The sequence below is a fragment of the Ovis canadensis genome, chromosome 9 (genome assembly GCF_042477335.2).
Source record: "Ovis canadensis isolate MfBH-ARS-UI-01 breed Bighorn chromosome 9, ARS-UI_OviCan_v2, whole genome shotgun sequence".
Taxonomy (NCBI): domain Eukaryota; kingdom Metazoa; phylum Chordata; class Mammalia; order Artiodactyla; family Bovidae; genus Ovis; species Ovis canadensis.
In genome coordinates, this window is record NC_091253.1 from 92,510,565 (window position 1) to 92,526,551 (window position 15,987).

General features: G+C 40.2%; 1 protein-coding gene across 4 annotated transcripts in view; it reads right to left on the minus strand.

Moving 5' to 3' along the window:
* DPY19L4 (dpy-19 like 4) overlaps positions 1–12,558 on the minus strand; it is a 57,782-nt gene extending 45,224 nt beyond the window's left edge. Inside the window, exons 1-2 of one of the 4 annotated variants that reach the window (XM_069600605.1) lie at positions 12,394–12,558; positions 6,918–7,028 (exon numbers count right to left, since the gene is read on the minus strand). In XM_069600605.1, the coding sequence (XP_069456706.1) occupies positions 6,918–7,028; positions 12,394–12,409 (127 nt within the window). In that variant the 5' untranslated portion in view covers positions 12,410–12,558. Of the gene's footprint in view, positions 1–6,917; positions 7,029–8,030; positions 8,146–11,939 lie in introns of those variants that run through there. The other 3 variants (XM_069600607.1, XM_069600606.1, XM_069600604.1) reach the window with 3 other exon arrangements.
* Between the last annotated feature and the right edge of the window lie 3,429 nt (positions 12,559–15,987).

Below are 15,987 nucleotides of genomic sequence, written 5' to 3' on the forward strand. Positions count from 1 at the left end.
AAACAAAAATAATGTATCAATAAAATGGTTCATTATTTGTACCAAATGAACCACACTAATAAATTCTTACAGGGGGTGTGCAAGACAGGAACTCTGTACTATACTATCTATTCAATTCTTTTATAAATTAAAAATAGTTTTTAAAATTCAAGTCTATCAGGGACAGCAGAGCCTGGTGGGCTGCCATCTACAGGGCCACACAGAGTTGGACATGACTGATGCAACTTAGCAGCAGCAGGGTAGAATGGATACATGTATATTATACATATTATAGATATACATAATATACAATGGATTCATGTATATTATGGCTGAATTTCTTCAGTATACACCTGAAAGTATCACAATATTGTTTGTTAATTGGCTATACTCCAATACAAAAGAAAAAGTTTTTAAAAAATAAAAGTCTATCAATTCAAAAAAGGAGTAAAAGGAATGTACTACCAAATATCTAGGGGAAAAAAAATACAGGTTCATTTAGAATTACTATTGCTTTTTTTTTTCTTATCAAGTAATTTTTATTGAGGAATACTTTACACACTACAAATTATAGCTCTTTGAATTATACAAGGTAATGACTGTTGATGATTATATATTTAAAAGATCATACACAACTGTTACATATATATATATGTATGCAAATACTTCTTGTCAAAAGCATAGAACACATTTGAATTTTCTACACACAGGATGATTTAGCCCTTCTACAGCTATTAAGATTCAGTGTAATAATAAATACCATATGATTTCACCTATATGCGTTATCTGAAAAAAATGAAAAGAACATAACAAAGCAGAAAGAAAGTCAGGTACAGAGAACAGGTGGTTGCCAAACAGCAGAGAAGTGGGGGGATGAAGAAATAGGTGAAGGGGATTATGATGTACAAACTTCTAGCTGCAAAATAAATGAAGCACAGATATGAAATGTACAGTGTGGGGACTATAGTCAATAATTATATATCTTTTTTAAAAAAAACTTTTAATTTTACTTTGGAGTATAGGCAATTAACAATGCTTTGATGGTTTCAGGTACACAGCAAAGCAACTAAGCTGAACATATACATGTATCTGCTCTCCCCCAAATCCCCCTCCCATTCAGGCTGCCACATAACACTGAGCAGGGTTCCCAGTGATACGCAGTAGGTCTTTGTTGGTTATCCATTTTAAACACAGCAGTGTGTACACATCAATCTCAAACTCGATAACAATTCCTCCCAGCCACTGTCCCCCTGGTAGACAGAATTCATCTTTGTATGGTAACAGATGGCAAGGTGACTTACGGTGGTCATCATTTTGAAATCTACAGAACTATTGATTCACTATGTTGTGTAACAGGAACTAACATATTGTTGTAGGTCAATTATACTTCAAAAACAAATTCAGAGAGAAAAAGATCAGACTTGTGGTTACCAGAGGTGAGAGGTGGGGAAGAGGGAACTGAATGAAGGTAGTCAAAATGTACAAACTTCCAGCTGTAAGATAAATAAGTACTAGGGATACAATGTACTATATGGTATATATAATTAATACTGCTATGTTATATATGAAAGCTGTTAAGAAAGTAAAGCTTAAGAGTTCTCAAGGAAAAAAAAATTTACGTTTCTTTAATTCTGTAATTTCTATTTCTTTAATTCTGTATCTAATGAACTTTTGTGATACTTATTCCATGATGTATGCAAGTTAAATCATTATGCCTATACAGTGCTATATGTCAATTATATCTCAATAAAACTACAGGGGAAAAAAAAAAGATTCAGTAAATTAAGCCCAGGCCTCAAGGTCCAATGCCCAGTGTTATGTTACTGAATGACTGACAGGTTTGTAAAAACAAACCTGCTGACTTACTAATTTAGCTAAACTAAAACTGCAGCTTAATAAATTATTTAATAAATACTGGTATGCACAGCACATTAGAGACATTAAATACTAGCTAGATATCAGTAAATTAGTAAGAATTATATTAAAAATGCTTGAAAGGTACTACCCAATAAAAGAAATATTAGAATCAGAGAATTTCCTAGTGATTCAGTGGTTAGGACTTTGTTTTCACTGCCAAGGGCGAGGGTTCAATACCTGGTCAGGGAACCAAGATCCCACAAGTCATTTGACTTGGCCAAAGGTGAAAATAAATATGTAAATAAATGTTTTTTAAAAAGAATCAGCATGACACAATTATTTTACAATTACTATTTCCAATAGCAAATGGAAAGCATTTGCCCTGGCACAAAGCAAGAGATAATAGTTATTACTATTGGGCTATAAAAGCATACTTGCAAAAATATATGATAGTTAATTAAAGCAGTGTTGACACAACATAACCTATAAAAAGACTACAAGAAAATTTACCTAACATGGTAATTTGGTAAAAGCACTAAACGTATCTTTTCCTGTATCTTTTAAATTAATTCCTGGACAATGAAAATTAATCCTGTTAATCAAGGGCTATTACAAAAAATACATTCAACCAAATCCTACATATAAATGCCTTATCTTAGTACTATTTTTTGTGAAGATTCTGTAGAGTCAAAGCTGGAATCAAGCTATCAGTGTTCAGTGTATAAGTATATACGTTTTAGAAAAAATAAAGAGCTCTGGGTCCTGGAAATTATTTATTTAAAAATTATCATGGGAGCTCCCTGGTGGCCTAGTGGTTAGAATTCCGGGCTTTCACTGCCATGGCCCAACCACGGTTCAATACCTGGTTAGGGAACTGAGATCCAGCAAGCTGTGCAGCATGGCCAAAAAAAAAAAAAATTACCATTTAAAATTGGAAAACTGGAAAGTAAAGGACTGATTTCCAGTTAAGTTACATTAGTCACAAACAGGCCTAATCAAAAACCTTCTGTATGTTTCAACCCCAAGTTAACTCCCTTATTAGGAACTGAGATCCCATAAGCCACATAGCCAAAAAAAAAGAAACATAGTACTCAATTTCACAAAAAGTAAAATAAACAAAAGAAAAAAGTACAAATACACTGAAAAAATATAAGCAGTACTTGTCAAAATTTTAATAGCTATTATCTAGTAGTTCTTGCCTGGAGAATCCCAGGGACGGCGGAGCTGAAGCGACTTAGCAGAAGTAGAATTACACATATATTTTATTTTTATTACACTTTTCTCTATTTTCACATTTTTGATCCTAAAAACACATTTTTGTAGTCGGGGGAAAATACTGTTCTATAGTAGCTACCTCTAAATTGCTTAATAGAACAATTGCCTATACTGTATTTTCCAAAACATATTAAATGACCACTGTATTAGTTGTCTTTGCTATAGTGAAGACGTGACCCCCATACTTCCAATGGCTTAGAAAACAAGGATTTGTTTCTCACTCATGTTACTATGGATTTTGGATTAGCAGTCACTCCCCACTCAATTCCAGATTTTAGATTAGCTGTGGCTCCTCTTGTATCTTCAGAGTTCCAGAATGGCATCAGTCCCTATTTGGGACATGCTGTTCTCATTACAGAGGAAAAGATCAGAACAGGCAAAAACATATAATGCCTCTTCCAACTTCTGATTAGAACAAGTACACTGCTACTTTAACTCACAGTCCATTGGCTCAGCAACTCACATATATAAACCTGACAATGGGGTAGGGAAGTACACTCTGTTTCAGAGAGGCACTCCAAATGAACACAATAATGGGAAAGAACATACAACACATTTTCAGGGAAGGGAGAAAATATTTGTGAACAACTGAAGAATCCATCAGGGTTTGCCCCGTTCATCACAAATATCTACTTCCCTTCAAAGGCAAAAATCACTTACTCCTCAGGAAAGATATCCTAAGAGAAGCCTATTCGGCCTGCTTCCTGAATGTAGAAAGTTAGGAATTCAAACATCATTTCAAGACATGACTAGCTGGGTTCTTCTTAACCTAGGCTGGCAGCTCTGTTGACAGTATGTATCTCTCTAAGCTTAGCCGTCAATTTGCCTAGGTATTTACCCAAGAGAAATAAAAATTGTTGCTGTTGTTTAGTCACTACGTCATGTCCGAATCTTTGTGACCTCATGGTCTGTAACCCACCAGGCTACTCTGTCCATGGGATTTCCCAGACAATACTGGTGTAGCTTGACATTTCCTTCTCCAAGAGAAATAAAAATAGATGTCCACAAAAAGACTGGTACAAGTTTTCATAAGCAGCCTTATTCATAATAGCTAAATCTTGGAAATTACTCAAATATCCAACTAGAAAAGCAGGAATAAACTCTTACAGCAAGATGAATGAATCTCAAAATGATTACATTTTAAGGATAACATATTGAACTATGTGAAAGAATCCGGACACAAAGGCATATATGTTGTGTGATTCTATTTACATGAAATTCTACAACATACAAAGTTAATCAATATTTTAAAATATCAGAAGAGTGGTTGTTTTAGGGGGCACAGGGGAACTCTACTGGAAAGGGATACAAAAGAACTTTCTGGGATAAGGGAAATGTTATGTATCTTAATTGTATTCAAGTACCAAAATTCACTTAATACCTATAATTCTGTGCATTTTATTGTTAAGTTGTACCTTAATTTTACAAAATTAAATCATTCATTTTTGCAATGAAAAAAACAATTTTATTGGTTTTTTACCTACTTGATTCCAGTCAGCTCTGTTCTCCAATAACTACCCCAAATTTTTCTTCTAGATATGCCTCTCTCAGAGGTTTAACTACCTGTATTTTGAACTAATCAAGCTTTGCTTATTTGTCACAAAAGCCACACCTTTTGTTCTTTTCCCCTGAGTGCTTTATTCAACTGAAAGGAGTTACTAGGAACTACTTTAAACCTCATACATTTTAACAGACTAAGTAACCGATCATGCCCTTCATTTGGTCATTGCCCTAAGGATTCATCTTTATCAGTCTTTGTTACTTAAAGTATTTCTCAATTTTATGATTTACTACTTGAAAAGACAAACAATACTAACTTCAACACTACAAGTCTCAGAAATTTCGGACTCCTATTTTCCTCTACATGTCTGCTGGCAAATGGGCCGGTTCTGTTCTAATGGATCTCTTTCCTGCAATCAAAGCAGTTCATAAGCAAGGTACTCTAGTAATAATCTCTTTTGTGATCTTATTATCTAAAGTAATAAAAACAAAAGTTAGTACTAGAATTCTAACTATTCACAAGAAACAGTTTAATAAAATGATTTATCACACATATGATGTATTATTATTTTCCATCTCCCAAAATGTTTATCTTTTTTGAACAAATTTATATAAATTGGCTTTGAACTCCCTTTGGGAAGAATCTATTGGTAAAAGCTGTTCAGCTCCTAAGGATGGCATATTCTCCAGAGCCACTTTCAGATATGGTTCAGGAGGATAATGGAAAAGGAAGGACCTTCAGAGGATAAAGCCAAGGACCACAAAGAACAATGAACTGGGCAACTACCCCCAAGGAAAACAGCTAGTGACAAATCAAGAAACATTCCCTTCTCCAGAGGAGGAAGACCTCCAGTGTTTAACGTATCTCTTACTCTTCCTCTTTCTGAATGGAAGCATTTATTTTGGTTATCCTGTCTCCAACCAAAAATGTATAATGGAAAAGTGGACATGTACAGAAAAGATTACCATAGCAGGCTTATAACTGCTTTGCTAAGAAAAGCCTGCTTAAAAAAAAGAAAAGCCTGCTTAAAAGCTAAGCTCTTGGTAGGTCTCTGGGAACCTGGATTTCCAAAGGTTTCACATCATTTTCTAATGAGTGGTTTACTGTGTTTAACTTACTTGTGAAAATAGTATGCTTCACACCTACTGCTTTCTTTCTAGGAGTCTAGAACTTTTGCATGCATTAAGCAGAGGTTACATGATCAGCCACCACTAAAAATCCTGAGCAGAGTTGTTAATAAGCTTCCCAGGCAGACAAAACAACAAATGCCACAAATTGAGGCTGAAGGAATTATGCATGTCCTGTGTCCTGGAAGCTTTTGCCCATATGCCTTTTCCCTTTGCTGATTTTGTTTTAGATTGTTCAATCTCTGAACATAAGACTGGGTTTGGGGGTCCCTGACACAGAGCAAGTAACTTGTTTTTTCAATTCTTTTGGATCAGAATGAGTCAGAGCTAACTCTGAATAGACCCTAATAAGATGACCTTAGGTTCAAGACTGATGCCCTCATTAGGTAAGACTGAGCGTCTTCCTTGGAGTCGGGGAGGTATCAAGCATACTCTGTCTGAGGGAGAGAAATAAATATTTATGACCAAAAGGCCAGAATATGGTAGACTATTATTATTACTCCCAACTACTTTGTCCTTTCCTGTAAAGATTTTTCATCCCTGCCCATTACCACGTGACTTGTCGTGCATCCTGTAGTCAGAATAAACTTCTCCATCCCATGGCCTGGATTGACTGGATGACTTCTTTGGGCCAATAGAATGCAAGTACAAGTGACAGTGTGCAGTTCAGCAAAAGCTTTAAGAGGTGCTGCATGACTCTGCCTGTCTCCTGCTCTTTTTCTCTGCCACAAGAACACATCCCAGGGAATTCCCTGGTGGTCCAGTGGCTGAGACTCTGAGCTCCCAGGGCAGGGGGCCCAGGTTCGATCCCTGGTCAGGGAGCTAGATCCCATATGCTACAACTAAGACCCAGAGCAGCCAAATAAATTAAAAAAAAAAAATTTAAAACAAAAAAGTTAAAAAAAAACAAAACACATCCCAAATAGAGACTGTTCCTTCAGGACACATGAAGCTTCATCAGCCAACCGACAGCCACAATATGCAAGTTAATCAGAAATAAATGCTTTCTGTAAGCCAGGGACACTTAGGAATTGTTCTACAGCAAAACCTAATGAAAGATGATTGATAGCACCACATACTTAAGTCAAAATTAACTTATAATTTAAAATATTACTGTAAAATATACTACCTAACATAACTATTTTTATAATAGTAAAAAACCTCCAAATCTAACTTACATTTTGGAGCTCTTTCAGGAACTGGAGTGTCATTGATTTTCTCTTCTTTGGCAGATTCTTTTTTTTCTGAAGACTTTGGCTTCTTTCTTTGGCGCAGTTCTATAGTTGGTCCTTAAAATATTTGAGACGTTATTGCAATGTGTGTAACAAATTATTCTGTCTGTATCTTGAACTGATTTACCTTTATTATACTAAGGCAAAAGTCCCATGAAGAACTATTAGTACCAAAGATAACTCTTTTCATAATTATTTTAGCACTCCCTGCAAAACAAACATTTCTACAGTTCTGCCTCCAATACATGCTTTCAGAGTCTTATTGATAAACTGAGCTCTTCTCTTGAGATGATGCTATTTTCAAAACATCCTAAAATAAGTAAACTTTTTCAGAATGACTAGAGAACAAAGTGTTACTTAATAAATTGGCTTATTTTTCAAGTTACCTGAGAGTATCATATGCATTATTCATGAATTAACAATTTTTTAAAATAAAAATATAATAAAATAAATTGATCATAAAATTATACTTCATTTGTTTAAAATCCTGAAGGTTCTACAGAATTTCACAGTGCTGTGTTATCATTATCATTATACAGTCTTAGATGTTTAGGTCTCAGAAAATAGGCTGAACCTATAAAAATCCCTATATTTGGGAAGCTCTCAGAAATTTTCCCAATATTCCATTATCTACTATTTCTACAACCGATTAAAAAAAATGTAATGCAGAAAGTACTTTCAAATCAGTAAACTAAATTCCAAATTAAACAAGAATTTACTATATTCTCCCTAATTACTCTTCCTCCCTAGTTAATTATGAGGCAGACTGTGTCATGTAGGTATAGAACACCATCATGGGCTGTCAAGGTTTAAGGTGGTACAAGAATTTATCTCTTTCCTATAGAAGCAGGGTTTGCTGCTGCTAAGTCGCTTCAGTCATGTCTGACTCTGTGCGACCCCATAGACGGCAGCCCACCAGGCTCCCCCGTCCCTGGGATTCTCCAGGCAAGAACACTGGAGTGGGTTGTCATTTCCTTCTCCAATGCATGAAAGGGAAAAGTGAAAGTGAAGCCACTCAGTCGTGCCCGACACTTTGCGATCCCATGGACTGCAGCCTACCAGGCTCCTTCATCCATGGGATTTTCCAGGCAAGAGTACTGGAGTGGGGTGCCATTGCCTTCTCCATAGAAGCAAGGTTTAATGAGTCTAAAAAGAGAAGTCAAAAAAGGAGAAATTAATTAGCTACTATTGCTGATATCAGATGGCTAATTCTAACTTTACTGTGGAAAATGAATAAAATTTATTTTAAAAAAGCTTCAAACCAAATTTGTATGTTTGTTAAAATGTCTTTCAACAACAAAAAAAATGTCTTTCAACACTGACATACTGAGGGAAAAAAAATACTATATACTTAGCGGCTTCTGTCTGACTAGTCTAAATTTTAACCATTTTTATATCATTTATTCTTTATTTTATAATCATGTTAAGTAGCAAAGTCAGTGAACAGATTGGAAAATGACATTATTAGAAAAGTCATACCATGGATATTGAGCATTTTTGCATACAAATCTGGGACAACTAATAAATACTATTATATTCCTCATTTATGATTTCCTTTTAATTTTGCTATGGGTTAAAACAAAAGTTAAAAGCAGTCAACAAGAATGAAAATTTATGTAAAGCCAAACAAAGTCTTTTGTTGCAAGCGATCATTTTAAATTTTATTGAAAAAGAACACAGGGCTTCCCTGGTGGTCCAGTGGTTAAGAATCTGCCTGCCAATGCAGGAGACATGGGCTTGGTCCCTGGTCCAGGAAGATTCCACAGGCCGTGAGGTAACTAAGGCCGTGCACCACAACTACTGAAGCCTGAGCACCATAGAGCCTACGTCCCACAACAAGAGAAGCCACCACCATGAGAGGCCCTGCGCCACAACTGGAGAGTAGGCCTCCACCCCACAACCACAGAAAGCCCAGCAACGAAGAACCAAAACAGTCAAAAATCAAATAATTACATAAACAAATTTTAAAAAGAATGTAACCACAAGTAGACACACATCCATGATTAAACACGTTAAAAAATGTAATTGGGTAATTTCAGAAATCAAGTAAACAAATCTACTGAGTTAAAAGTGTTAGTCGCTCAATTGTATCCAACGCTTTGCAGCATGGTGGACTAGAGCCCGCCAGGTTCCTCTGTCCATGGGATTCTCTAGGCAAGCATACTGGAGTGCTTTGCCATTTCCTTCTCCAGGGGATCTTTCTGACCCAGGGATCAAACTCAGGTCTCCTGCACTGCAGGCTGATTCTTTACTGTCTGAGCAACCAGGCAAGCCAAACAAAATATGTGACCAATGAGTTAGATAGAGCTTTTTTTATTACACAAAGTCTAAAAGTATGCATTTAAGATAACAACTTGGAAAGGATGAGGATATTCACAGAAAAGTGTTCTTCACAAAAAGCTATCATTTTTTTTTTTAATTTCTCTATAAAATGAATCACTTTACAGAGATTTTAATAGAGTGTGCACACACATGGGTTTTTTTGTTTTGTTTTTTGCATCCATGCTGCACAGGATGCAGGATCTTAGTTCTCTAGGGATCAAACCCACGACCCCTAAAGTGGACACTCAGAATCCTAAGCAATGGACTGCCACGGAATTTCAGTACTATTTTCTTGATTCTAAAATGTCATATATTTTAAGACACCATTTAATAATAGTTTTTCAAGAGGAAAACAAAACAAAACACTACCATATTAAATACCTGCATTGATTTTAAGACATGCCAATTTCAGTGGCATTAAACTGTGGGAGCAAAAAGTACTATTTAGGAAATACAGTAACCTTTTTAACCAATCTCTTCCATCTTGTTCCTAAACTTTTTGCCTGTGACTATAAAACAAAACTGGATGCAGATTTTACCTCATTTTCTTTATGCTGATCTTTTAACTTTATAATTGACAGACAAAGCCCAGAATCCCTAGGTGGATAAGCAACAAAGACCAAAGCAGTGGCTAAACCAGATTATTCATTCTGATAGGAAAGCTCTGGGTTAGAATTCAAGTTTTCTTTTCGCTATCTTATAATTTTAGCATTGTAAAGAAAAAGTCCAGTAAATAAAAATGATAACAAAGCCACAGAACAACCTACTATTTCAGTCTCTGGCTCTGTGATCTTCACATCATACAGTTAACAAGGCTACAAATAGGCTTTCAAATGTCCATCTAGACTATACATAGCAGTTTCCAAGAAAAGTGTGAATACTGCTCTACTCAAAGCTGTCACTTTCTTTGCTCTAACATTTCTTCCAGGATATACAAATACAATACCATGACTCTCTACAGCATCAAGAGAAGATGAGATTCCCAAAGAGTATTTACTTAGAGAAAACATAGGACAAAGAAAAGGGTCCAAGTGAAGTGAATGATAAGCAAAAAAGCAATATAGAAAACATGTGTATACAAGTAAAATAGACTATTTAGTCAAATTTTAATACAGTGAATACAAATAGCATACATTTTGAAAAAGTATGGAGTACCTAATAAACATAAAGTACTCAGAATAATGCCTAGCACATAGACATGTTTATTATAAATAACATTACTAGATTTCAATAAATAAGAATTTAATTACTAGTTGTTGCTGTGCTCAGTCATGTCTGACTCTCTGCGCCCCTTTGGGCTGTAGCCCTCCAGGCTCCTCTGTCCATGGGATTTTTCAGGCAAGAATATTGGAGTGGGTTGTTATTTCCTCCTCCAGGGGATCTTCCCAACCCAGAGATCCAACCCATATCTCCTGTGTCTCCTGCATTGCAAGCATATTCTTTACCTGCTGAGCCATTGGGGAAGCACACCTAACACATTAGACAGCCAAATACTTATGGAATTAAAAGTCTGTTGAATGAAACTATAACTTAACAAAACTTCAATGCATTAATTATTCCAAGTAAGAGGTATTTCATTCCTTTGGATTATCTGTCGTTCTACAAAGTCATTTTTCACTTTATATCACGGAAGTAAATTTCACAAACTTGTATGGCTTATGAAATCACAACTGGTTCCACATCATATCTGTTTAGTTAGGTCTAACTTTAACCTGTTAAAACAATTCCTCATTAGCATGATATATAATATTAAAGACTTTTAGTACTGCAGTTTTAATTTTTTTATGCTTTAAGTGCTCATGGAAACATATAAGTGAGCTTATCAACCCACCCCAAGATTTGCAGGTAGTTAGAAAAGTAAAAAATATGAAAAAATCTGTCACATATACTGGAACCAAAGATAAAACCTAGGCGACAAACAGAAATACATTCTTCCTTACCAACTACAAAGAATTTAGTTTTGAAGCTGTTTTTAGGTACAGTGTCTTAAATTAGACCAGTTTTAACCCAGAAAACTTAAGGAGGAGGAGGAGGCAAATATGAAGCAAGACTGGGCGCAGGAACAGAGCAGCAAGTTACAGAGCAAACAATTCTTAATTTTTTGTAAACTGTTTTCCATTGAATTCTTCAGACTCCCTTCTTGCATTCCTGGTTTAGCAAGGCTTCAGTCTAAACAGATCACGTTCACAACCCTCCTCAACAAGGTTAAAAAGTCATATTTTCCAGAATGAAAAGTCTAACTGCTCAGTCAGGCGATATCATTATATCTATGCCTGAAAGCACCATGCCTATTATGAACATGTGACACAAATGTTTCCTAGAACATCTCTCGCTGGCGAAGTTCCGCCCAGCTCCCCATTTTTCTCTCATACCTATCAACTTCTGTGGATCAGTACTGAGTGAGCTGTCTTGGCAGTGGCCCTGAAGACGTGGAAAGCTTTCTCCAGCCCACCTACTTTCACTCTCAAAGCACTCCGGGCTTCCGGATCCCCCCAAAGGCACCCAGTCCTTCTCCCTGTGGCGTCGCCCCCTAAACCTGTAAATGAAATTGGCTGACCTTCACTCTTCCGTTTCTGCTTCTTCGTCTCCTCCCAATCCACCTCATTACCCCTTTCACCCCAAACCCTTGCCTCTTTCTGTCCCCACCTTGGCGTGCGGCTCCTCTCACCCAGGGGTGACCTGGTCAGCACCCACAGACGTCTCAGGAGCGCACTCAGCCCGAGGGGCACTCGGCAACACGACTTTCACTCCCGAAGGAGACACTCAGCACTCGCACCGACATCTTCTCAACCCGAGTCTGTCCCCCGCTCCGCTCGCTCACCAGCAGCTCCCGGCCCTTCCTCTCAGCCACTCCCCCCACGGCGTTCTCTCCCGCGACCCGATTTCCAACTTCAAGCTCCACTTCTGCCTCCCACTCGAGCCGGCACGACTTCAGGCCGTCCACTCCACTCCCTCTCGATGTCTCCGCACGCCTCCCGCCCCCCTCGCCGCGGTCCCGCTCCTTGCCGCCGGACAGCCGCGCCACCAGCCGCCGGGTCTCCCGGCCCTTTTCCCGAGACCTCTCGCGGCCGTAAGCGCGCCGGACCCCGGGGCCGGTCACCTTCTTCCTCCGCCATCGTCCCCGCGGAGGCCGGGGGGGACTCCCTCGGGGCTCCAGCGCCGCCCGGCGTCTCCCGCCTCCGCGTAGCCGAGCCCCGCGCCTCTCCTCAGGCCCGCTCGCGCGCCGCCGCGCCCCCACTTCCTGACCCGCCCACTCACCCCCCCCCTCCGGTGTCGCCGCCAACCGCGTCCCCCTGCCCCGGGCCGCCTTGGAACCAGAGTGCTGGGAGCGGAGGGCTGGCCGGAGTGTTTGGCGCGAGCGCCTGGGCCTGAACGGGCAGGAAGGAAGGCGGCTCAGACGGGGGTGGCTCCGCCCACGGCTGGCGCTCCGGGCCCCTTCCGCCCACACCCCAGGAGACAAATCCCGGGGTTCCCGCTGAGGCCCTTCCCCACACACACATCGGCAAAGGTGGGTGCCCGAGGGCCCTTCTGGCACTTTTGTGACTCAGGTATTCCCTGGTGGCTCAGACGGTAAAGACTCCGACTGCAGTGCGGGAGACCTAGGTTCGATCCCTGGTCGGGAAGATCCCCTGGAGGAGGCCATGGAAACACGTTCCAGTGATCTTGCCTGGAGAATTCCCAGTGCACATAGGAGCCTGGTGGGCTGCAGTCCATGGGGTCGCAAAGAGTCAGACACGACTGAGTGATTAAGCACGGCACAGTCCAGAGAATATCCAGATCCAGCCCCCGTACCTGCCCCATTTTACAGAGAGGAAAAGGAGGTCGAGCGAGTCTAAGTCAACAAGCTAGTCTGAGCGAGGGCTCCTGAATCCTCAAAGTGCCTTCAGAGCGCGGCAAAACCCATTTGGGTTGTTGGCACATTGGTTTAGTAGCCCGCTAGACATTTACAAGACGGAGAAGGCAATGGCAACCCGCTCCAGTACTCTTGCCTGGAAAATACCATGGACGGAAGAGCCTGGAAAGCTGTGGTCCATGGGGTTCCTGAGGGTCGGACACAACTGAGCAACTTCACTTTCACACATTGGAGAAGGAAATGGCAACCCACTCCAGTGTTCTTGCCTGGAGAATCCCAAGGACGGTGGAGCCTGGTGGGCTGCCGTCTGTGGGGTCGCACAGGGTCGGACACCACTGAAGCGACTTAGCAGCAGCAGCAGCAGCAGACATTTACAAGAAAAAAACTTGTACTTGCAACTTAAGTGTTTTAACCGCCCAAAGTGGTTAAACAAACGTATCTGCATTTCATAACATTATTTTACAAACAGTAATACTGCGGCCAGTAATAGAGGGTGCAGTTTAGATATTCCACAGCAATGGAACATAGATTTAACTTGCATACTGTTTGTCTTCATTTTTATTATATCAGGCATTCTCCAAATATACCTGGATCTTTCCCCCTCAACAGTGTTGTTGTTCAGCCGTTAAGTCTTGTATTTGTGTCCCTATGGACTACAGCATGACAGGCTCTCCTGTCCTTCACTATCTCCCGGAGTTTACTCAGATTCATGACCATTGAGTCAGTGATACTTTCTAACCATCTTACCCTCTGACGTGGCCCTTCTCCTTTCGCCTTCAGTCTTTCCCAGAGTGAGAGTCTTTCCCAGTAAGTCAGCTCTTCACATCAGGTGGAGGAACTATTGGAGCTTCAACAGTCTTTCAAATGAATATTTCGGGTTGATTTCCTTTCAGTTCAGTTCAGTCCAGTCGCTCACTCGTGTCCGACTCTTTCTGACCCCATGAATTGCAGCATGCCAGGCCTCCCTGTCCATCACCAACTCCCGGAGTTCACTCAGACTCATGTCCATTGAGTCCGTGATGCCATCCAGCCATCTCATCCTCGGTCGTCCCCTTCTCCTCCTGCCCCCAATCCCTCCCAGCATCAGAGTCTTTTCCAGTGAGTCAATTCTTCCCATGAGGTGGCCAAAGTACTGGAGCTTCAGCTTTAGCATCATTCCTTCCAAAGAAATCCCAGGGTTGATCTCCTTCAGAATGGACTGGTTGGATCTCCTTGCAGTCCAAGGGACTCTCAAGAGTCTTCTCCAACACCACAGTTCAAAAGCATCAATTCTTTGGCACTCAGCCTTCTTCACAGTCCAACTCTCACATCCATACATGACCACAGGAAAAACCATAGCCTTGACTAGACGGACCTTAGTCGGCAAAGTAATGTCTCTGCTTTTGAATATACTATTTAGGCTGTTTCTTCCAAGGAGTAAGCTTCTTTTAATTTCATGGCTGCAGTCACCATCTGCAGTGATTTTGGAGCCCCAAAAAATAAAGTCTGACACTTTTTCCACTCTTTCCCCATCTATTTCGCGTGAAGTGATGGGACCGGATGTCATGATCTTTCTTTAGCTTTAGGTTTAAGCTCCTTGCTCTCCAAGGGATTCTCAAGAGTCTTCTCTAGCACCACAGTTCAAAACCATCGGTTCTTTGGCGCCTTCTTTCCAGTCCACCTGTCACATCTGTACATGACTACTAGAAAAACCATAGCTTTGACTTTGTCACATATTAAAAAGATGCTTCTGCTTTGAATACAATGGCTGGGTTTGTCATAGCTTTCCTTCCAAGGAGCAAGCATCTTTTAATTGCATGGCTGCAGTCATTCTCTGCAGTGATTTTGGAACCCAAGAAAATAATATCTGTCACTGCTTCCACTCTTTCCCCTTGTATTTGCCATAAACTGATGGGACTGAACTGCCATGCCAGTTTTTGAATGCTGCGTTTTAAGTTAAGCTTTTCACCCTCATCAAAGAGGCTCTTTAGTTCCTCTTCACTTTTTGCCATTAGAGTGGTATTATCTGCATATCTAAGATTGTTGAAATTTCTCCCAGCAATCTTGATTTCAGCTTGTGAGTCACCCAGGCTGGCGTTTCGCATGAAATACTCTGCATATAAGCCAAATAAGCAGGATGACAATATACAGCATTGTCATACTGCTTTCCGAATTTTGAACCAGTCAATTGTTCCATGTCTGATTCTAACTGTTGCTTCTTGACCTACCTACAGATTTTTCAGCAGAAAGGTAGCGTAACCCGGTACTCCCATCTCGTTAAGAATTTTCCACAGTTTATTGTGATCCACATAGTCAAAGGCTTTCAGTTCAGTTCAATTCAGTTCAGTTGCTCAGTCGTGTCCGACTCTTTGTGACCCCATGAATCGCAGCACGCCAGGCCTCCCTGTCCATCACCAACTCCCAGAGTTCACTCAGGCTCACGTCCCTTGAGTCCGTGATGCCATCCAGCCATCTCATCCTCTGTCGTCCCCTTCTCCTCCTGCCCCCAATCCCTCCCAGCATCAGAGTCTTTTCCAATGAGTCAATTCTTCCCATGAGGTGGCCAAAGTACTGGAGCTTCAGCTTCAGCAACATTCCCTCCAAAGAAATCCCAGGGTTGATCTCCTTCAGAATGGACTGGTTGGATCTCCTTGCAGTCCAAGGGACTCTCAAGAGTCTTCTCCAACATCACAGCTCAAAAGCATCAATTCTTTGGCGCTCAGCTTTCTTCACAGTCCAACTCTCACATCCATACATGACTACTGGAAAAACCATAGCCTTGACTAGATGGACCTTTGTTGGCAAAGTAATGTCTCTGCTTTTGAATATGCTATCTAGGTTGGTCATAACTTTTCTTCCAAG